At 30.5% G+C, this 24708-nt stretch overlaps 1 protein-coding gene across 4 annotated transcripts in view; it reads right to left on the reverse strand.

Moving 5' to 3' along the window:
* Nucleotides 1-1898: 1898 nt before the first annotated feature.
* Zdhhc21 (zinc finger DHHC-type palmitoyltransferase 21) overlaps nt 1899-24708 on the reverse strand; it is a 70044-nt gene continuing 47234 nt past the window's right edge. For all 4 annotated transcript variants that reach the window (XM_058586345.1, XM_046467339.2, XM_058586343.1 and 1 more), the window contains 3 exons: nt 22399-22515; nt 10338-10381; nt 1899-9785 (listed from right to left, as the gene is read on the reverse strand). In XM_058586345.1, the coding sequence (XP_058442328.1) occupies nt 9653-9785; nt 10338-10381; nt 22399-22515 (294 nt within the window). In that variant the 3' untranslated portion in view covers nt 1899-9652. The remainder of the gene's footprint in view (nt 9786-10337; nt 10382-22398; nt 22516-24708) is intronic.

Raw genomic sequence — 24708 nt, forward strand, 5'->3', positions numbered from 1 at the left:
ATTCAGGCATTGGCTTAAAAAGGAGAATGACAAGCCAGTTCCATTTAAATCTTCAATGATGCAGGAAAACTATTAATTGTATTAAGTCTTGCTCTTGAGCACATTTTTATTATTTTGACAAAATGGGAAATATACATAAAGCGCTTGGGGTGAATGCTGAAGTATCATTGCTCATTCCTGAGACAAGCACTTCTATTGCTGTTGGAGTTGCAAGCTGAACTAGTAGCTTTTTTTTTTTTTTTTCCATGAAACACCATTTTATATTTGAAAGAATGACAATGTTTTTTTTTTTTTTTTTGGATTTGGGTATTGTCAAGCACAAGTCAAGAATGAATGAAGGTAAAACTTCAAGGAAAACCAGTGGAGTATGTTGTTTCCAAGGCTAACATTTAAATTTTACAGTGAAAATCAGAATTCTGAAAAATATTATCTGTCATGATGAGCTTCACAGCTTTCTAATACTGTACTTACTTTCGCAACAGGATCAGTAGTGACAGCAAATTTTATTTTATATGAGGAAGAGAACTTTCTAAAGTGAAGATGTGACCAATGGATCTTAACATGAGAATGAAAAGTCCTTTGATGTTCTGATTCCACGTTGCAACTAAGCTTAAGAAACCATCACTTGTCAAGATTTTTGTAGTATAAAAGAAGAATATTCAGTTACTTGAAAAGATTAATAAAACACTCCTTCCTTTTCCAACTAATGTATCTTCTAGAGACCAGATTCCTTAAGATATGTCAACCCAAACACCACCACAATAAAAGTAGGAGTATGAAAATCAACTTTCTTCTATGAAGGTGAACATGAACGAGCTTTGTAGAAATATAAGATTATGGGTCTTTATGTAAAAATACATATTTAACTTGTAATGAGTTTATGTTTAAGTAAATTAATAAATAAGCATCTGAATTTTTTAAAATAGTAAATATTGATAAAGACAACTAACATTAAAAATACTTTCAGGTCTACAATAATTTTTGAGTATAAAGGAGTCCTACGACAAAAAAGTTTGAGAACTATTGTAATTTATCATTACTAAGAAAACACAATTATTGTAAATGATGCTCAGAATTAGAACAGGAAATTGCAAAAGGGACAAGGTTGAAGTTTCATGACCCTTGAAATCTTGTCAGAAGCCAATGATTTGCTTTGATTTACCAAACAGCAAAATTTGTAATTTTATCTAAAAATCATTTGTGTTAATACAGAATGTTATCAAAATTATTTTTCTGTTAATAAAAATTTGCGAAAATTTTTAAAGCCCTTGTCTTCAATCTCAGAGCAGTTTCTACTTCCTTCTATGGAAGACTCTTGATTTTCTATTTAGAACTAATGATATTTTTAACCAATTTGTACTCATAAATATACACTTCTTCTTTGTGAGCTCTTGCATGTACAAGTGGTTAGTTGATGGCTTAGGAAATCTGTGTATAAAGCTATTAAACAGTTTCACAATGAACTGATGGTCTTTATATAATTCAATACACCTGAATCTAAAACATTGTCTAGATATAGGTTTTATTTTACATTTTATTGTATTTAAATCATTTCTCAAATAAAAAATATCTCCATAAAATAGCATCTGACACGATATTAAATAAATTGGGTGACTGACTCTAGCCTTCTGGGTCATCTCTAAAATAAATATACCTAATGAGGAATATGATGTTTTTTTTATCAATTTCAACCCTGATGTATATATACCTAGTTATTCTTGAATATCTAATTAATTTTGTGATTATAATATCCTATGTCACTCATCTCATTACAATAGCTGCATTATGAATTCTTATCCAAATTGCATAAAACAAAACAAAACAAAATCATGGATTATTACATTGGTAGTGCTGAAATCTAGAATTTGAATTGATTTTAATAAATAAGAGGACAGTCCTATGTTTTTAAAAAATATTTATTTAAAAATAATATTTCTAAAAATACAGTACATAACACATTTTGAGAGAAGTAAAAATTTCACAATTTAAATTAAAAATAATCAGCAAAATAAAAAACCAAATCACTTAAATAAATTAAGGACAACAATATTGTTCTTAAGGTAGATACCTGGTTTGTTTTTCATTTTAAGAACCAGTGTAGACCTTTCAATTATACAATTATATCTCAGACACACACACCTGTTATTTTTAACCATTTTTCTCCCTCTTCTCTCTATATTTTTAATTCTATTATTTCCTTATTACCATCAACACTAGAAATGTTAGTGAGGATTTTCTTTAAATTTTCTCAGGGGAATAGACAAGGCAAGATAGTAGATAATAAAGGAAAACAACATTCAGATTTACACATATTATGGGCTGAACAACAAAAAAAAAATGCCTGACAAATTTAAAAACTGGATCTTCATATGGTACTTGGAACATACTATTATTAAAATATCAGACAGGTCTTTTATTTTAGGGATACAATGTCAGGTAGGATTTGGAGTTGACATAAAATTTTAGAAGCCCCCAAATAACACAGATTTTGTCTATTCATTACAGTTGCTAGTCAGGTTAAATAAACAAAGAAAAAAGACTAATTCCTGGGACATAAAACATGCTCACAGAGCACGATTGACACACATTCAGTCCTCCCAAGAGCCCATTCTTGTCACCCCATGTCACACCTTTCTCTGAGTGTTTCTGAGTGTAGTAGAAATCTTCCTATTATAATCTTTAAGTTCTTTTTCTCTACCTATGCTAAAGTAGAGTACTGTTTTATTTACTTTTTAATATTCTCTCTGAGAAAAATGGTGGCAAATTCTCCACTACCCATAACTTGAAAAACAAATGTAATCAGACACATTAATTTAAAGCATGCATAAATAAGCTGAATTACTCAGAACTAATACAGTGACAACAAATCTAGGAAATAATTCTTGGCAGACTAGCGAGATCCATAATGTTACTCCATCCCATTTTGCTTTTAAGCAAATTTTGCTTTCACCTTGAATATGCTCATCTTGATTCCTGGCTATCATTCAAATGATCTGAAGTCATGTTTCATATAAGTTTCAGACTTGATTCTTTTTTTCCATTCAGAATTCACTGCAAACCCACACATAAAATATATATTCAAGGAAAGATTGATTTCAGCTGATCAAAAATAAAGCAAAACATTTTCAAATGTGATTGTCTACTTTTCAACACATATATTCTATCATCATCTTGCCAGAATGATTAACCATTTCAGCTAGTTTTAAAAATACTACATGAGTGTTTTTAGAGCTTAAGGGGAAGAAATAGAGAACCAAAACGGTATATACATAGCAGTGTTACAACTGGACAATTACAAGTACATTTAAAGAGTGTTTGTTTCCATTTTGTAAAATGAATCACTAAGCAAAATTAGTTTTAAAAATATCCTTACTCTGAAATTTCATGTAAAGTGAGTAACAATATCCAGACTTGTTCTTCTTTTTTTGGTAAAGTTTAATTTTCTATTAGCAGTTTTGCTTAAATCAAGGTATATTTACATTTCTTATTGGCAAAGTATGTGTATACATGTGTGTATACACACACACACACGCTTCATATATATGTATATTAAAAGTATTCTTTAATTTTACTTATCTTTATTCACAAAACAGACAAATAGCAATAGTATTCTTTAAAGCCACTAAAGATTATAGACACAGAGGTGCTAAATTCTTAATTTGTAATCAAAAAAGACCTGCTACTAATCCTTCATTTTAGCACTTTGCTTCAGTTATCACTATATGCTATATAACTCATTACAGAAATAAAAGCATAGTTGTTCTTCCTATTTTTTATTAACTGCTACAGAAAAAAAGCAAAAATAATTTTGCGAAAGTGTTTAAACTATCTTTTGTAACTTTAGCCTATTAAACTACCTTTTAAAGTAGCCAAGCTATATTAAAATACAAAATTAATATCCATACTTAACCTGCTTAACTGGAAGAAAAAAAAATCCATCGAGGAACATTTAAAATCATTAAATCAAGGCAGCAGTTGCAAAAAGTAAGACCTAGTAATAAAAATGTTCTTAGTACTATTCACTTCCACTTTATAAACACAGATGCACGAGAAAACTCTCAACCAAAAAGAAAATTAACTCTTTGGTACAGGAATTAAAAATGTCACTCAATGCTAAAATGAATAGCACCAGGATGTTTTAGTTGTTGAAGTTGTAAAACACTAACTTCAGGCACCAGTAGGTTAAAGTATCACCCATGCATACTGGCAAGAGGACAGAGCTTGCAATATGCAGATAAGCTTTCCCTTTAATTAGCAGTTACAATCAAACCCTGTTTTAAGTCAAACAGGCAAGCAAGCAAAGCCACAAAAAAACCCACATCTTTTGTTGCTGTTGTTTTGTCCACATCTTTGTTTATATATATAATGCTATCAATACCAAAAAGCCCAGAGTGTTGAACAACTGTGCTAAGCACTACATTACATGGTATAAGGAATTTAAAATACCAACAGAAATGGAGACCTTTAGGATCAAGAAAGAAATCCAAAATATCCCAAATGTTAAGGTGAAATCCACCGTTTACATTCAAATTGTTGGTTTTTTCCTCTGTGACAAAATTTTCTAGAATACTGTCCTTTCTTTGCCACAAGACACATGTCAAAATAGTCCCAATATTTTTTCACACTCAGAGCAATCTATTCATTTCCTCTCTGCATTAAATAGCTGCATTTTCACATTATTTTAATACTGCATGTTAGCATACACTACCAAATTACTTAAAGTTAATTTCTCCAAGGTGTCTGACCAGCTGAAAAGAAAGAGAAATATAAACTCCTTAAATAACTTGAACTAAAAGCTTAAATGCATTAACAACTCTTACAGAAAATTGTATCAACAAGTGATAGGCTAAAATAAAATGACTATAGCAAGATTCTATGAGGTCACAGATTCTATGAGGTCACAGAAACTGTCACAGTCAACCCTGTTGCTGAGATGCTGATTACTCATGCTCTGTCTCCCCATCTTATTAAGTTCCCCACTCTCTCTCCAATTTTTTGGCTACTCACTACTCATTGATTCCTGTCATCTAGAGTATCAAGGGGAAAGGACATAATAATAGTAAAACTTATGATAATGAAAAATATCAGTAATACCAGTGATTTAAGAATCTTAAATATTGTAACTTCTGTTTCAAATTAGCACTAGAAGGCAGTATTTGCAACTTCTGAAAAACAGATAAAAACACAGTGAATTTTGTTATTAAAAAATTGCAAAATGATAATGCAAGAAGTCAGAGAAAAATCACTATCTTAGAGATAAACCTTCACCATTCCAAAGATAGCAGAAATGCTAAATATTCATTGACAATAACATTGGTTCAAAATACTTCAAGCAAGTAGGTTCTAATACTTTCTCATACTCTACTGTAGAAGATTCTAGAATTCAACTGAGAATGGCTAAAAATAGAGTATACTAAAATCTTTCATTTACAGACAAATTCAGATGTTGATTCTTAAAACAGAAAGCAACAAATATGGGCATTAAATAACACATTCATTAGTTAATTATATGGTTAGTAATACTAGCAAGTAGTACAGACTAAATGTACTTGACTTATTAAATACTTATAATTTTTCAAAGTAAGCATAGTAGAGCTTGGATGAAATCTAATACTTGTACCTATGTAAATTACTTAATGTTTTTAAGTATAAGCTTCAAATAAATTCTAGATATATCTATGTATACTAGAGATCACATCAAAAACTTGCTTAAAGAAGTTACTACAGTTTAGTAAACTTGAGCTAAGTAATCTATTAATACATGAAGCACAGGAGAAGTACTCATATACTTCAGACAGTCCAGAGAGACACTAGCAGCTATGTTAACAAATATTAATGCCATATTAAACCACAGCTAGACACATTATAATTTAATAGTAATATTGTGAGAATACTAGAACTGCCCCATGATTTAACAATAGAAAATCGTGTGGTCATAATCTAATTAGTTCACACTTCCTACTTGGAAGTATTGTCCTAACTTAAGTCTTTGTAATTAGCATTCAGAATTTAAAAACCCTTTTGAGCAAAACATATCTCCAACTAGTTAACTTGTGTGGAAGTGACTTGAAAATCTGAGAATAGTTAGAATTAGGCACCATACTTAGTGAAAATTCCTGTATGCATTAGTAAAAATGCACTGATATTAATTCTGACAGAAATTATATAAAGTTGTCATACTGAATTTTTTGCATGCTGATATTATCTACTTCATTTTTCTTTTATTTTTTGGTGCTGGGGATTGGACCCAGGCCTAGCATGTGTCCTACCACTACACTACACCTTCAAGCTTCTACTTCACTATTACAAAAGGAAACTATTTATCTTCTGAAAGAAAGGTTAATATGTTAACTATAATTTTAAATAGCTGTCTCTTATGTTAATCACAATTTTTAAAATATGACTTAAGTAAAATAATATTTTCATTACAATGACATATAGGCTAACTTAATATTTATATACTTAATATATATTGTTCATGAGTTACAACTATATCCTAGAAGAACCTTTCCTCTCCAAAAGCCAAGTTAATGACTCTTCCAATGTAAAAAATTCTTTAATTTATATTTGGCTAAAATTTAATGGAAAATTCATAAAGAAAAGCTTTAGTCCAACATGTAGATTACATTAGTAATCTTACTACTCATAATTATTTTCTAATGCTCAACATCTTTAGTTATCTTTGTGGTTATCCTGAACACATAATAAACTGCCTACTACAACTAGAGGTCTAATTCTGACCAAAGAAGTTAAAAAAGAAAAAGAAAAAAAATATAGGAAGAATTACTAATCTCTTTTTAGTTGTTTTTAGTCAAGAGTGCCAGTTTAAAAAAAAAAAAAAAATCATTCCAAAATTTGAGAATGAGAAAACTAAATGTATTTTTAGATATTCAAAGACATTCTAGATACTTAGATGCCTTTGTAACTATAAAAAATTTGTGTTTTATAATAATCTAATAACTTTTAAGGTAACGGCTTTTCTAAGTGTCAAGAATTAATTTGCCAAAATACAATTTAAAATAAAATACATGAAATGGCTTAGTTTGTCCTGATCTAAATTTGTGATTTACAGTAAAAATTATACTAAGAATATACTTAATGAAGCAAAGTAATCATCACATTCTTTTGAGCTAGAAATAACATTGTCAACAGCGACACATTCATTTTCATAAAACTTTATATTTTTGTACATGAACGCCTTCTTATTGTGTACCTCTGACATGTTCAGAATTTACTTATGGGAGAGTAAACCTCTAGAGCCAGTATAATTACATCAATTAGCCAAAAGAGGGCGCAGAAAGAACACCAGAGTTTAAACAATCCCTAGGAAACTGCCAACTGGCTACTATCAGGTAGTCTAACAACAACTACAAATCTCACAGTAGGGTTAGATGTGCTAACTTGAGAATACTGTAAGTTACATCATAAGCCTATATAGATATACTTTAATATATATTTTTATATAAATGTTGATATGTAGCACTTCTGACACTCAAACAAAATAATTATATGCTTATCTAGTGTATTAGTTTGTAGTCCACTAACTTAAGAGGAAATGGGTACAGATGGAGCAGGACCAAGGAGGGTAAAGAGAAAGAAAGGAAGAGAACATGCCCTAAAAATGATAAATCTAAGAAAATAAAAAATATATTTCCTTAGAATGGGAAATAGACTTCTCTCATTACCTTTCAGTGTAGCTACTGTTACTATGTGAAATATGTCCATAAAGCTCTGTACAGGGTCTTCACTTGGTTCTGCTGTTTTCTCAAAGTCTTTTTGTGAAAGGAATATATACAATATAAAGTATTCAACTGATATCTACCTACATAATAGCTACAATACTTCCTTTTAATAGTTCTGCCACAACGTCAAATTTGGTCAGTTAGCTTGCACAACAAAATCCAACCCAACTGCCTAACACACATACTAATTTTTATAAATATATTTCTTATATTACATTTACTATGCTTCTGATTAGCACCAATAAATACCTTCATCTGCCACTTCTAAGTTTTAAAATATTAACACATTATAATTAAAACATAAAAACATGTTATTATTTTTGAGGAGAGTTGATTCTATTATTTTAGGATATTTTATAAGATATTTACAATTTCTGAATGAACTAGCCATAGTATAGCTAATTGGCTGACAATGGTCACCTTCTGTTTCATTAGTTCCCAGGTGTGATTTTTTCTTTCCAAAGTAACCAAAGAAAAATATTAATATGGTCCAAGAATAGTAGACAATTTCAATATTCTCTTCAAGTAAATGTAAGTACATAAATTGTTTTAAAAAGCATGGATTTTGCAGTATTCCAATGGAAAAAAATTTAAAATCTGAATTTATTTCAAAGCACACTAAATGTCTTTTTATCCAAATGTTCTGTGCTTTCCAATCACTATTAGCAACTTAAATTTGTATAATGCTAATGATAAATATAGATCATTCTATTTTATTATTTTAAGGTCATTTCCTAACAGCTACGATAAAAGGTGTTTAGAAATACAAATTGTAGCTGGCCAATGAAAATTTAATTTCAATTTAGGTGATTATAGGTACATGAAAGTTAATAACTTACTTTTACTAGTACCTTCTTATAAATAAAATTTCAATGAGTTGGCCACTATCTATTACATAAACGTCCAATGAATAGTTTTAGATTCACTAGTAGATAAATAAAAGTAAAAAGGATATATATTTTTAAAAGCACAATATTCTCCTTTACACTGTACATTATATAGTATCTAGTTATACTGGCATTTTAAAAACATATGCATTCTAATATAATTGCACTAGAAAAGTAACTGGTATTATTGCAAATTTTCTACCCTTTCCTCATTAAAATTTTAGGGTAAACAGGAATGTATGCCCACTGGTCACAAATTTCTCTTGGAAGCAAATATCCTAAAAACAATCAATAATTACAACAGTAAAGGGAAAAAATACAGAAAATTAATGTGGAAAAAATTAACCTTTTCTTTATTATAAGGTAGGTAGCTGGTGTTTTACTTTTGTGGTGTTTTATTTTGGTTCTGGGGAGGAGAAAAAGAGAAAACATTAGGAAGTAACTCCTAAGAAAACACTGCCCTTTGTTGTTATTCACTTCTACACTGCATTAAAAAAAAAAAAAAAAAAAAAAAAACTTGCAGCACATATAAAAAGAAGTATTAAGTATTTTAACTTGTATTTGAAAAAGGAAGTTTACATATAAGAAGGTATATATCAAGTTTTGTAAAATCTGAATAATTAAATTCAGATTTCATTAGTACTGCTTAAAGGTGAAAATTTAAATAAACATCTGAAATTTCCCATAAATTAAAATCTGTAACACAGTCAGTACTAAAAGGAACTTATGTACAATTATTTCATCCTAATCGCTGCCTTTTGAGTTTAATAACAAAAGCATTTATAGAAATCTCTGTGGAAAGCTAATTTGAAAGTAAACATGCTTTAAAACTTAAATATAGATCTTGTATTAGTTCCACAACAGGATCAAGATCACTATTAAAATAAAGCCTGGGGCACATTATGATGCCTAAGATTGGTGGGTGGATTTTAATTGACTTGAAGACTGTCATAGTTCTATTATCATAAAACCTGTAACGCATTTCCAGCATGGAGGACCCATCTGTGCCCACCATCCATCTGTTTAGACGTGATTGGCAAAGTGGTAGGGAACGCGCAGTGGTTGCCTCTGCCTGAAAGGAATGAACCACAGGATCTTCCAACGAGTGCCAAAAACTTCTGAGAAGGTCTGCTGCCATGGCTTTCGGGGCCTCGATCTACAGAAGACAGCATTATTAGTGAAAGACAGCACTCCCATGGTGCACTTCAGTCAGCTAAAACAATGCAGGTTGGCTGGGGATCCATTACTGGACTCTGATGAATTGTGTCCCAGCATCACAAATACAGCTTTTCTTTCATTGTGGCATGCAGCTGAGTTTTAACTCTGGATAGCAGATATTGTATCTGCATCGTCAATCAACCTAGAGCAACTTTTGAAGCACAGGAGAATCTCAGGATTAATAGAATATGTGTCAACAACACAGTAGCAAATCTCTTTTGATGTACTTTCGGGACAAATAATTTAACTTACTTTAGTTAGACAAGGAACAAAAATGATCACTACTTATTTTGTTTAAAAACTATCCTGGCTGGAAGACCCCTTACTATAAGACTGGAGTATGTCTGTCTAGCTAGCTCCAGCCTCAGACAAGGCTCCAAGAAAAAGTCATTATTATATTACCTTTCCATTACATATACATGGTTTTCAAGTGTGGCCAGCTGTTTCAATTTTTAAATAAGAGCACTACACAGTTCACTTTTATACTTACATCTCTTCGCAACAGTTTGACATCTTTTCAATAGATGTTGTATCCTATTAAAAATAAAAAAAATACTCAGATGTAACAAATTTATTTTTATTCTTATCTATTTTATGATTTAAATCCTATTCAGAGAATATTCTGAAGATTTAAAATTTTAAATATATGCGCTGAGAATTTTAAATGATGTATATACACTGTTGCAGTTCCCTTGGAAAAACAGAATCAATATTACATTATGCCCCCAAATTATTCAAATACAAACCTCACAAAAATTGTGGGAGTATGACTTCATTAAAATTTAAGAGTTGCTTTCTTGATCATTCTTTTAAGTCTGGTACTTATTTTCAATTCAACTGTCAGAGAACATGCATTTTAAAATGGCAATATTAAAGACACTAATGAACAAAAAACTAGTAAGAGTCAAAGTACAACTAGTTCTAGATTTCTGTAAATAACAAAATCCAACAAGGCAGTTTATGAATTTGCCATATCACAACATATATTGCTCTGAAAACTAAAGTTAGCTCATTAATATTATTTCTTTTTCTATTTCAAAACAATTTCTTTTTTTTCAATAGAAAAATCATTCTTCATAGTAATGCAATTTCTTATTATGTGTTTTCTAAAAGACTCTAATAAAATATAAATGAAAAATAACAAACAGAAAGAAGACAGCTTCTAGAAATGCTGGTTTAAACTGTGCTAAAAGAAGTCCTGTCATTAGATTGGCAAATTATTATAAATCATACCAAAATAATCAACACACAAATGAACAATCCTATTTTCAGTTAAAAGTTTATATTTCAAACATACTTTAAAGCAGTACAGAATATATTCTTTCAAGTATACAAAAACATTGACTAAGTCTTCCTCTCTCCCCCTTTGCTTTACCTGAATTCCTAGTTCATATAGGGCAGAAGGCAGACTGCACCATTATTAAGTAGAATGATACATACAAATACTTATGGATGCAACCCAAATTTATCTGGTTGTAGAGCTTTTTTTTTTTTTTTTCCCAATGATGCTAACAAATAGCACCTTTATTTTTTTAAAAAAACCTCTTTTTAGAGAAGTTATGTAAAAGAACTAGAAAGGTTAACTATAAATAGAATTGTTTTTAGATATCATGAATTTCAAAGCATGATAAAAATACTAATATGGAATATGTAGCGAATCTATCATTTCTTTACAAATCCCTAGAAAATCTGTAAATGAAGCTCTGTTATTGGCTACTAGTCATCTAAAAAGCAGATGTATTTAACCTTATGTATGCTTAACTGTGGTTATTCAACTGTTCATGCATGAGAAGTTAATACTATGAACTATGTTGCATAACTTCTTCAAAACAATGTGGTCTTTATCTGTTTATGAAAAGATAATCTACAAATACACAAGATATTAATTGGGGACTTTGACAAAACTTGGGCTTAAGGTTTCACATTTGTAAAAGAAGTGAATGAAGTCATTTTGATGGTTTCTTAAAGTCCAAAGCAATTAAGACAGCTCATGCAAAAATATAAAACAAAAGAACAGAAATCAAGAAGCTATCAGGCAAGGTGTTTGGATGGCCTAAAATTCACGGGCATGGATAACACCTAAAACCTGGACACATTTCAGGATAATTTCAGGATAATTGTAAAGTCTATCACTTCCAAGATTATCATCAGCTAATATTAAAGAAATTTTTTGCTATGTAGAAATTTACAACTTGACTATAACCTTAAGGAATGTGTTTGTGGCATTAAAAGAATCAATTTTAGATTTCATGTAGGAAAAGCTTTAATTTTTATGTGTTTTTGATAACTTTCCAGAATCTATTTTAGGAAATAACTAGAATTCTACTTTTTATTTATTTTTAATTTTTTTATTACACATGGACACAGTATTCTTTATTTTTGTTTGTTTGTTTATTTATTAATTTATAAACATTTATTTTTTAGTTGTAGGTGAACACAATACCTTTATTTTATTTTTATGTGGTGCTGAGGATCCAACCCAATGCCTCATGCATGCTAGGCAAGTGCTCTTCCTCTGAGCCACAACCCCAGGAGAATTCTACTTTTTAAATCATCAGGAGTAGGTTACTCTTTCAAAGCATGTGACATGTACTACCACTTTATGAACAGAATTCATGAGGCTGGCCAAAATAGGTTATTTTTTTTCCCCTCTAGAAATGGCCAATGTTCATCTCTCTAAAAGTCAGCTATTCAAAAAACTGTTAAAAGAAAAAAGTATGATTTGCATTTGGGCATCCAAACATGTCATCAAGTTTTTGTTCTGACATTTACACAATATACTATAGCAACACAAGTTATGTTAACACATTCACAAGCAATGCAGAAACAGCAAATAAGAAGAGGGGAAATCTTACTACTGCCAGAAAGAGCAAAAACCACAAGTTATTCTCAAGTGCTAAATTAGAAAAATAAATTAGGTTTTATTTACCTTTTGTTTTGTTGACATAGAAAAGTGGAATTTTTTAAATACTAAAAGTAATTGAAATATTTCGATGCAAGTAATTCAATTAAATACAACAACCAACACAAAGTGTCCAACAGAAAAGGACCAATAAGACATCAAATCTCAGAGTACAAATGCAGTTTATAAACTCAGGTATTCCAGCCCCTGCCAATTCATTCTTCCAGAAATGATAAAAAACAACTATTTACTGTAAATTACTATAATAAGGTTCTCTTCCTTCCTGAGAAGTATATATGTCTAATATGGCCTAATGATCAAAATACCTCAAACTTTCATCAGTCTGCATAACATGAGAATTCTTTGCACTGGAAGTTTTGGCTTCACAAAAATATAGGTCTTACTCATTTTATTAATCAATACTTTATCTTTTCATGATGACTAATCTTAGCCTAAGAAATGATCTTTCAGGTTTAGTCCAAAAACTAAGGTGGACTATAAAAGAAAATTGAATCCCAACTAATAAGACTATACCTGAAATGGGGGGGGGGGGTTCTAGCAGAAGGAGAAAGATGAATCTATTGGTTGGATGTTAGAAAAATGAAGGATAGGGTGGGGAAAGTTGAAGAGCAAGAATTTATCATCAGAGGTTTCCTTGTTAATAAACCTGATACTGGTAAAGATAAATTGATGTTGTCCATCCAACCAACTCATCCTGCTTTGAGTTCATTCTCACCAAGCAACACTTTGCCACATATGTTGTTGCACAGAAGAAGGAATATACTGGAGTCCTTTAGCACCCCTAACAATGGTACATAAAGAAATAAACTATCTCTTTTATTAGAGTCACAGCCTCTGGGCCCGATTAACTTTGGAAACAGTTTCAAAATGGAGTTTCTAGGCCTGACAAACTGGAAGGCCTGTGAAAGTAAAAACATGCATCAGTAGAAAATCCTCAAAGACAGTTCCATCTAACCTCAGTCAATGATCATCTACACTCTATTCTTGTTACAATGGTCTTATCGATGTGTCTAACTCTGCTGCTCATAGTTATCTAATACAATGACTACATATTGAATTAATCTAGAGTTTAAAACACTATTCAGCAAAAATTTTTCACAACTAGAGACAATATACCTGTTTTATCTATTACTAATTACTCCCAACTGTAAGAAAGTTTTTCACTTGACTTCTTAGCACCTCTGGTCAGTGTACAAATAGCATCTCATTTCATTTTGAGTTTAAATTTTTACAAAGCATCTAGAATGGGTAACAATATAATTTGCAGCACTAAATTCATTTCACATGACCCAAAATAGCATTCCATATTTTTAATTAAAGATAGAAAATGTTCTGTTAATCTTAAATCACTCTCCTCCTTGAAAGCCAGAACTATTTCCTCATTTGAAACAAATGGTTCTTTAAGCATTCAGCTCCAACAGAAGATTTGCTATGTCTTTTATTTGGGATATAAAGTTCACATAATTGTTTAAACAATCACAAAACCAAAGTGAGAAGGCAACAGATTTTACATCTTCAGCCACTGAAAATCTCTTTCCAAAATAATTGCCATACTCCTCTTTCTCAAGCCATGTTCTGGCTCTATAGCCTTAAGAAAATTCCTTAAAAACTCTCCCTCAATTTCCAAATAATTATTCTTACCTGCTAGGTTTTTATGGTGATTAAATTGGCTAATATGTGAAAAGCACCTAGTAACTCCTCAATAAACAAAAGTCCTAGTTTTTATTGCTAATGCCTACTAAACACTTTGAGCGTGCCTGAGGACAGTGTCTTGATTACATCAGAATATAACTCTTCAAAATTATGTCTAAACTAAACAAAAAAGTTCGTACAATGAAAGATAAAATGACAGAGACTTAATTTTTATATGTGGGGATTTTATATGTGGGGAACTATTTATATAAAATCCTGTGACCACAAGGAGTTTATAATCCATTTGAAAAAAACAAGTCCCAAGTATAAAAACCATAATTCATTTATTCACCGTACATCTATCAAACATTTACTAAGTATGTATTTATGACACATCCTCAGCATGAAGGAACTTACAAGCAGTCAAGTTTACAAGAAAAAAATTACACAGGAAGCCAGAGGAGATGATTATTATATACAATAATCTATTGTATAAATAAATCTTACACTAACTAGAATATCTGAAACAGTTGGAAAATTATGCTCATAATCAATACTCAAATAATTCAACTACTCTTATATTTTTAACACCAAAATTATTCTTTTGATAAGGTTTTTGGTTATTAACAGAAAATGGGTATTTAAAAAAAATTTTTTTTAGTTGTTGATATTTTATTTATTTATATGCAGTGCTGAGACTCGAACCTAGTGCCTCACACATGCCAGACAAGTGCACTACTGCTGAGCCCCAGCCCCAACCCCCAGAAGATGGATATTTAATATGTCCCTTTTGCTGGGGTTTGGGAAAGAACTAATATAGCAATAGAATATGACAGAAAGAAGCATATGAATCACTGTGGCAAAAGATCACAAGTAAACTATAAGATACACTACTTTTTCCAATTACATGATGTTTTAAAATCAGGCTAAATATTCAGTAGATTTAGATCATAAAATGAATATTTGGGGAAAATTCCAATTAAAAACAAAATTTGTAAATGTTTAGTTTCCTTATCAAAAAAATGCAACTATTTAATCACTCAGCAATTAGTAATCCTTTAAGAAAATTAAAAGTACTATTCTATTAAAAATTATAGAAAAAGACTTGTTTTTAATTGCTTTAATTTTATTAGAAATAGTTCCAAGTAGTTGATTACACTGAGCAATGAGAATGCACTATAAATATACTTTTATATAGGAACATATTTAAGCTAAGGAGCTTAAATCATAACTTTAGAGATAGCAATAATTTTGATGATGATTCTTTTTTAAGAAGACTGTCTTGATATTCTATGAAACATAACTTGATATTTAAACTAATACCATAGCAAGGGAGAACTTAGTTTCTATAAAATTCTTTATCCAAAATTCAAAGAAATCATTATAGTCAATATTAGAATATGACATTAAAGGCATCTAAGAAGAGTGATGAATTTTTCAATTGTAATAATTTTTCTAGATTTTTATAAAGGTACTGAGAAGATACTTCATATAATATTATAACTGGAAATACTGTATTGGAAATATATTTATTTTCTTTTATTAAACAAAAAGATAATTCAGAAAAGAAAGCAAAAATGCTACACAGAGCTCCCTTTGTAGAACTATAAGTGGGCTAGGTTCAGCATAATTAGCAAATGATTTGCATATCTGCAATGCTGAGTTGGAGTTGAGTAGATCAAACATAATTTGGATAGAGATTGTACTAAATGCTGCTAATTCACCACACTAATTCATTGGAATACTTGGCAAAATTTAATTACAAGAATTAATAATCTCAAGCCTATATTTCTGGGTACATATTAAAAAGCAAGTAAATCCACTAATTGATTAATGAAATGCTATTTAATAGATAATCTTCTTTAAACTGATTTAACATTTTAAACATAAGATACTTTTTACTGCACAATATAACCAAGTTAAAATTAAGTCACCTTTGCATTTGTGATTCTTTCTACAATTATTTAGGCAAATATTAACTCTGCAAGTTAAACATAAGCAGATACATAGGAGAAAATATTTTCCTTCTTAATGTGAAAAGCTTTCTTTTAAGCTATCTTTAGTAATTCAAATAGAATGCAACAATAGTAGCTATGAGACAAAAGTACAAAAAAATCACTGATTTTTACTTTGTGAAATTAAAGCCTTTTATAAAACTGCAACTAAATACATCTTTCTCACCCTACCCCCAACCTCACCACAACTGAGAAAAGCACTAAGCTCCAGAGACATCATCAAAAGCTTATTCTATTATGTAAACTCCACAGTGCCCAGGAAACAAAAATGCTTGTATACAAAATTTAGATAAACTGTCAGAGGAGTGTCATGGTAGACAATAGCTCACTGTCAGAACCTCACCAGAATGCGCTGGACCAGCTGTTACAGCACTTCTCCATTAACTCTCTCCAAGCCCAGTCACTGAAAACATGACTAACACAACCACACATCACTATTAGTACTCATTCTCATCAGAATGGACATTACTTTTGGCTGTGTGATCTACTGCTATTCAGAAACAGCAAAAAAGGGAGTTAAATAGTGTAATTAAGAAATAGTTGGAATAATTTGTTCCCCTAAATAAAAAAGAATGTCTCAAAACAGATTATTTTTAAAAACATCTTAACTCCAATATTAATTTTGGTAAAAATACACAAATACATATATTTAAATTGTGTTTAAAATTAAATCAAAAAGTAATCAAAGTAATCCTTTAAAATCAGGCTTCAGATTAGTCTATTTAACAGAAACATCTGGTTATGTTGAGATCTTTTAACCTTGGAAATGAGATTAGAAATCCACTATTCTTAAGTAATTTCTAATTATTTTTTCTGGGTCACAGATAATCTACTCTTTCTAGGTTTAAAACATCAGATTATCATTGCTATGATTATCCTGTTATCTTCCACCAATAGGATGATGAGACTTCTCTTTTTATACTTGAGATAAATGATTTATACTTATTCCAAGTTAAAATGAATGATGGAGAAAATTACTGAAAACTGACATACTGTTTCCCTGAAATCTCAAGCTAAACCTAAAGAGAGAGCATTTGTTTTGGCTGTTTATCTAACAGGCCTGTAATCAAGCTATGCAATTTTATATAATGAACTTACATCCCCACCAGTGTTATTCCAAAATGCCTCTTGGATCTTTGAGGTACAGGGATAGGGGATGGAGGAAAACTTCCGTGAAATTATTAAATATTTCTTTTCTTTCTTATGCTACCTAACAAATTCATCACTTCTCACACTTTAATGAGAGATCCTTGGATTCATATCATGACCAAAAAACATATCCAGATGTGAAATTTCCTGTAGGTAATCTTAATTTTACCATTAAACAAAACAGAAAAAAAGCACTTTACAAAGAAAGTATAATCTATATTGTAATCTTAATTAAAATAGTAAATACTATTTTAGTAAGATGCCAATAATTCATTAGATTAAAAATTAAACACTGAATACTAACAACTTTAAATAACTAAGCCTTAAAGAATTTGCATCAGTGTGGGAGGAGGACATTCTGGGAACCCATGAATACTGTTTTTCTAATTCAAAAAAAGTAGTGGTTGAGATGCACTATGAAGGTACAAGTAAATGCAATTAAAATTGACAATAATTTATATTGTATTTCATTCAAGAGTAACTAAAGTGACTCAAGATCAGACTAACAAATAGAATATAATCTCTTTCAATACTTATTTTTCTATGAATGTTTCACAGATATGCAATTTCTTTAGATAGAGCTCTGCCTGGTACAGAATGTTCCGAGAGGTATTTCATGCATGCAAAAGAGATAAAGCTTTTGGATAGATCATTATTTAACAAATGTGGTTTCTACACTGTTTTAGAAATATCACATCAGAACTCAACATCCCTCCTTTATACAATGAAATGTTCAATATTACAACAACAACAAAATAAAACTGTGCAATTTGAGAATGAATATTATTCATTAAATTCTGTTTGCAGAATGGAATAGTCAGAATAGTACTTGATATATACAATCTTTAAAAATGAACAAAAATAACAAACAACTTACTATGTCCAACTCAGAAAAGAATATTAAAATTTTAGAGTAGGGGTCTTCAAAAGATCTTAAAACCTTAACTATCTGAAGCTATGGGGCTAGGAGGTGGGAAGGAAATTGTTATCCTCTGCTATTAACCCCTAGTTTACAGTCCTCACTAGGTACATGTACTCTTTGTTGTTATATTCCCAAGGTCCATTTCCCACTCATTAATGGTTAAGCACTGCAAAAATCCTGTTACAGGAATACAAGTATATATCAATGATTTGGGTAAATTCAAAAAAGCAGATTCCAAAGATGCAAGCATAACCTGTCAATTTTGACAAGACATATGAACTAGGAGTTCATTATTCTAAATTATGAACAAGTATAAAAACAGAAAAAAATATTTTAGGGAATAACTTCCTCTCATCTTTGGGAATGTCACTAATACAACGTTATTTACCATCATCATTATTAGAGAAGTCACAAGGGATACTAAAAAGTATTTCAAACTGAATAATGAAATATTCAGACATTTCTCAAAGATCTATGAAATGCTAAAAAGCACACAAAGAAGTGTTTGACACCATTAATCATCAGGGAAATTAAAATTAAAACAAGATAATATTAAAACTACCGGAAAAACTACAATTAAAAAGACTGGCAACAGCAAATGATAAGGAAGATATGAAACAACCAGAATTCTCATATATTATTGGTAGTAATGCAAGATGGCAGAACCATTTGGGTACAAGGTCTGATAGTTTCTTATAAGATGAACCAATCTTATGTGACCTAGTAATTTCAGCTCTAGAATATGTTCATCACCCCATAAAAAAATCCATGTACCCCATAGCTATCATCCTCTGTCCGCCAGCCCTAGTCAAACACTAATCTATTTTCTGTCTATATAAATTTTCCTATTCTGTATATTTTATATAAATGGAATCATAAAGGTGGGATCTTCTTTCAGTTAGCATAATATTTTCAAGGTTCACCCATGTTGTAGCATGTATCAGCACTTCGTTTCTTCCATATTTTCATGGACAAATAATATTCTATTAGATGGATACATCACATTTTGTGTATTCATTATTAAATGATGGACATGTAGATTATTTTCAGTTTAGATTATTATGAATAATGCTGCCATAAATCTGCAAGTTTTTGTGTGGATACAGGCATGTAGAACTGCTGAGTCTAATGGTAATTCTACATTTAACTTTCAAAGAACTGCCAGACTATTTTCTAAAGTGGCTGCACCCTTTTACATCACCATTACCAGTGTATGAGAGTTCTGATTACTCTATATCCTTACCAACAATTCTTATTATCAGCCTTTAGCCACTCTAGTAGTTTTGGAGTAGTATATCATCACGGTTTTGATTTGCATTTCCCTGATGACTAATGAGGTTGAGTATCTGTTCATGTGCTTACTGTCCATCTACATATTTTCTTTGGATAAATCCTGTGGCCATATTTTAGTTGAGTTGCCTTTTTATTATTAAATTATAAAAGTTCTTTATATATTCCAAACACAAGTTCCTGGTCAGATATATGATTTGCATATATTTTCTATCATTCTCTGAACTGTCTTTGAACTTCTTGATAAGTGTCCTTCGAAGTACAAAAATTTATAAATTTGATTAAGTCCAACTTATATGATATTTTTTTCTTTGGTAGTTTATGATCTATTTAAGATACTACCATTGCTTAGTCCAAGGCCACCAAAGTTTACTCCTGTGTTTTCTTCTAACAGTTATTGTTCAATCATTTGAGACTATGATCCATTTTTAGTTAATTTATTGTTTATTCTGTGAAGAAGAGGTCTATTCATTCTTCTGCTTATGGATATATAAAATGCATAGCCCTTCTAACCAACCTGTTCAATGCAACAACCTTTGGAGTGGCTACCTATTTGAACATGTGTAATCATGTATCCTAAAAAGGTCTCCAGAATTACATAACATACATGTCATGCATGAAAAATTGTTTACCAGAATATAAATAGTAAAAAAAGTAAATAAATTGGACTTAATAAAAATTTTTAAAAACTTTTGTGCTTCAAAGGAAACAAGAAAGTGAAAAGACAGCTTAGAGAATGAGAAAATAATATCATTTATTGAAAAGACTTTTTTCCTCCACTGAATTGTCTTGGCACCTTTGCTGAATATCAACTCACTATTCATATAACGACAGTACTTGCATAGTTGGCCCTCCATATCTGTGGGTTCCACACCCATAGATTTAATTAAACAACCACTGATTGAAAATATTTGGGGGAAAAAAAACTGTGTCTCTAATGAATATGCACAGACTTTTCTTTTTGGTTACGATTCCCTAAACAATACAGTATAGCAACTATCTACACAGCATTTCTGTGTTATTACAAGTAATCTAGAGATAATTTAAAGTATACAGTGGGATGTGTATGCAAATATTAATGCCAATGCATATAAGGAAAATGAGCACTCACCACAAATTTCAGTATCCACAGGGTATTATGGAACTAATCCCCTCTAGATAGCAAGGGACAACTGTATTTTTGGACTCTCAATTCTATTTATCTATGTCTATCCTTATGCCAATACCACACTTGTTGATTTATGATAGTGCTGATACATTTTTCTTACTATATTTTTTTCACTGTATATTATATATTTTGGTAACAACAATTTTTATATATAATATATATACATATATGTTATGTATAATGCTGGAGACCTTTAGCTACCTGGTTACACACAAATAAATAGCTTATAAAAAACAACTTTGTAGGACAGTCAAAAAGGCTGTGTATTTTAAATTTTAAAAGACATTGACATTTTGCTCAATGAGGTTAAGCCAATTTATTCTCCCATCAATAATGTACAAGAAAATTTATGTGCTCTATATTTTGTATAATATAGTATATTATCTTTTAAATTCTTAATAGGATTTTTCTCATTTTTAAAAAATCTTTTCTACTATGGTAAAGGGATCATCTCTGCGTGAAGAAAGTATGGTACTATAATGTGTATTTCAATCTTACTCTTTCATGGCTTACATGCCTATAGTCTCAAATTGAACTATGAAACATAAAAATAAGTGCACCCCTGAGGGAACTAGTACATAATATTATACTTCATGTGTTCAATAATTGTTCCAGTTAGGCAGTGTAAAAAAAAAATGAAAAGGCAAATAAACAAGTAAATAGTTTTTAAGTTCATATAAAAATATAAAAATAGATGACACTATTTCAAGATTTTTCTGTACCAAACATAAAATGAGATAATGTCAATCAGCCTTTCAGACATCCTAGATAAGCAATGACAATCACTTATTGTTAGTTTGTATATCAAACTAAAAATATATGCAAAAATAAAAAAATTACTAATGAAATGTACTAGCAACTCAATTTTTGAGAATTTAGTCTAAATAGTTTAAAGAGAAAAAAAAGAGGACTGGGGATGTGGCTCCAGCGGTAGCGCGCTCGCCTGGCATGCGTGTGGCCCGGGGTTCAATCCTCAGCACCACATACAAAGGTGTTGTGTCCGCCGAAAAACTAAAAAATAAATATTAAAAATATTCTCTCTCTCTCTCTTTAAAAAAAAAGCGAGAAAAAAGAGATGATGAAAACAGTGCTATCTTTAATATAGAAAAAGTGACTGCATGTTAGATGCCAATCAACAATAAAATAGTTAATTAAAATATAGTATATTCATTAAACAAAGAATATATAACTATTTTAAAAAGCTGTAAACACAAAGTATGTAGTCATGCAAAAATACTGTTAATCTTCAAAAACAGGATACAAAATCTTATATACACACTCCTGAAACTCATTATAACTTTCTTAAAATTATATACAAGCATATGAAGGAAATATATTAAAGATTATAGGTGATTCCTCCTTTGATTTCTAAATTTTTTGTAACTTTAGAATTAAGTTCATAATTAGGTAATATGTTCATACAATGTCACTTCACATTAAAAATATACTTACTGTGATAATTCCAATTAGTTGTGTATAAAAGAGTCCAGTTATTCCAACTAACATAGTAATACCCATAAAGGCAGCTAGTCTCATTATCGCCAATTCATGTCTAACAACAAAGAGGTCCTATAAAGAAAAAAGAAAAGAAAGTCTCAAAAACAATTTGAAGAGTTGATTGTTATTGCAATAAAAATCCAGATTTGAGCCTTAATACATGGCCCCATTATTATCTTAAAAGAACTACCTCCCCCACTCTTCAGTTCGTGCCCCTTAATCAATATATCAATATTTGAAATTTTTTTTTTAAATTTCAATTTACAATAGTAAGCTGAAAAACAAAAGATTTCATTACTCTATTATGTCAAAAACCCTTCGATACCAGGGCTGCAAGTTACCCTATTTGTTTTTTAATCTATTTGTAGGAAAAACACAAATGAATCCCAGATGATACACAATTTTGGTCTACAAAGAAAATTTTATTTCACTGCTAAAAATGTTGAATGAAAAGCATGTAGATAAAATAATGCATAAGAAACAAAATTCTTGTAATGCTCAAGTTTTTGCTTAATGAAGCAATCATGTTGGAATAAATTTGTATTTTTAAATAGAATTATAGCAGAACTCTCTGTATTTAGGAGTCCCATCTTTTCATTTTTATATTTTTAATAAGGATTCTGAATTAGTTTTTTTTTTTTTAAGTCAAAGTTTTTGAAACGACTGTCTTAATATTTGACGGCTATATAACACTTTAAGTGTCTTGCTGAATTTTAAGTTTTTTTCAGGCTAATGAATAAGTGATTTGGGTGTACATTATTATCAGCATATTATTAAATATGCATATTAGCATGTTATTAAATATATTAGCACATTATTAAAGTTCAAGTACCAAAATACCTAGAAATTACCTAACTTTGTCAAAATAAGGGGAGAACATGTGTAACAGAATCACAAGGATCCTAATTCAAGCCTGCTTCATTCATTTTTTCTATCCCATTACCCAACCACCACTGTCATGCTCTGGGATATGTAGAAGAAATGTAAAAATGATAGATCGTTCTCCATGCCCTCAAGAAGTACAGTTTATTTAGAGAGAAAACTCAACATTTCAGAACTCCAAATTCTATAACAGGGATGTATGCAGAAAGTACTATAGAAATGAAAAGCAATGTCTAGTAGGGACAGCTGGACATGCTGCAAGGGAAAACTGATTTTTCTGGCTCAAGGTGAAGATCTTGAAAGTGAAGCAGGTACATGACACAAAAACAAAAAACATTTAATTCACCATCACTCCTACCAACAAAATATACCACAGGAGGGAATCAAAGAATTAAGATTTCTTCAGGAAACCAGTTGTTGCTAAGCTTTGGAGTAACAAAGCCACAGTGAATAAAAGCAACAAGTAGACTGGAAAAACTACCCCTCTACCCCCGGCCAAAAAACCCCACAAGCACCCACATGCTTTCTTTTATACTGATCATGGTTACTAAGTAAAGGTATTCTGGAAGCAATACCAAAAGTAGGGAGGCCACTGAAAATAATGCTTAAGACGAAGAAGTGATACTTCTCTGTGTATCACATCAATAAACCACTAGATTCAAGTAAAAATCTGGTACCATGATTATTGTAGTGTCTATGTATTTCTTAACCATTTAATATGAATAAAATTGTACTACTATTTTTACTAGATTCTGTTTTTTTTGGTACTGGGGATTGAACTCAGGGGCACTCAACTGCTGAGCCCCAGGCACAGCCCTATTTTGTATTTTATTTAGAGACAGGGTCTCATTGAGTTTCTAAGTGCCTTGCTAAGTTGCTGAGGCTGGTTTTGAACTCGCAATCCTCCTGTTTCAGCCTCCCAAGCCACGGGAATATTTTTACTAGATTCTTATCCTTGTATCACTGATGAAGTTTTTGAGTATTGTGTCTCCATTTTCTCATAGCTTTGTGGTCTTGCTGCATGGGTTTACATAGTACAGTAATTTTTAAAAATATATATACTGCATTATAGTAGAGTTTACTGTACTAAAATTACCATTTTTTGGTAATATAATATAATAATATACAAATAAAATCCATCCTCTCTTTTCCCAGTAAAAAGATTTTTTAAAAATTTTTTGCCAAGTACAATTTATAAATGCCAGAGATGGTGATAAGACTAAAAGATCTAGTTATAATATTAGATTTATTCATTTGGTTAAACATTTACAGTATTTATATAAAACAGGAAAATGTTTTGATCTAGAAATTACTGTTTATTACCTTCACACTTTCAAAAACCAATTGTATTCCAGGTACACACATGCATAACTAACACCAACA

Source organism: Marmota monax, unplaced genomic scaffold, assembly GCF_021218885.2.
Source record: "Marmota monax isolate L192 unplaced genomic scaffold, Marmota_monax_Labrador192_F-V1.1 WCK01_AAM20220418_F8-fsc00033, whole genome shotgun sequence".
Taxonomy (NCBI): Eukaryota; Metazoa; Chordata; class Mammalia; order Rodentia; family Sciuridae; genus Marmota; species Marmota monax.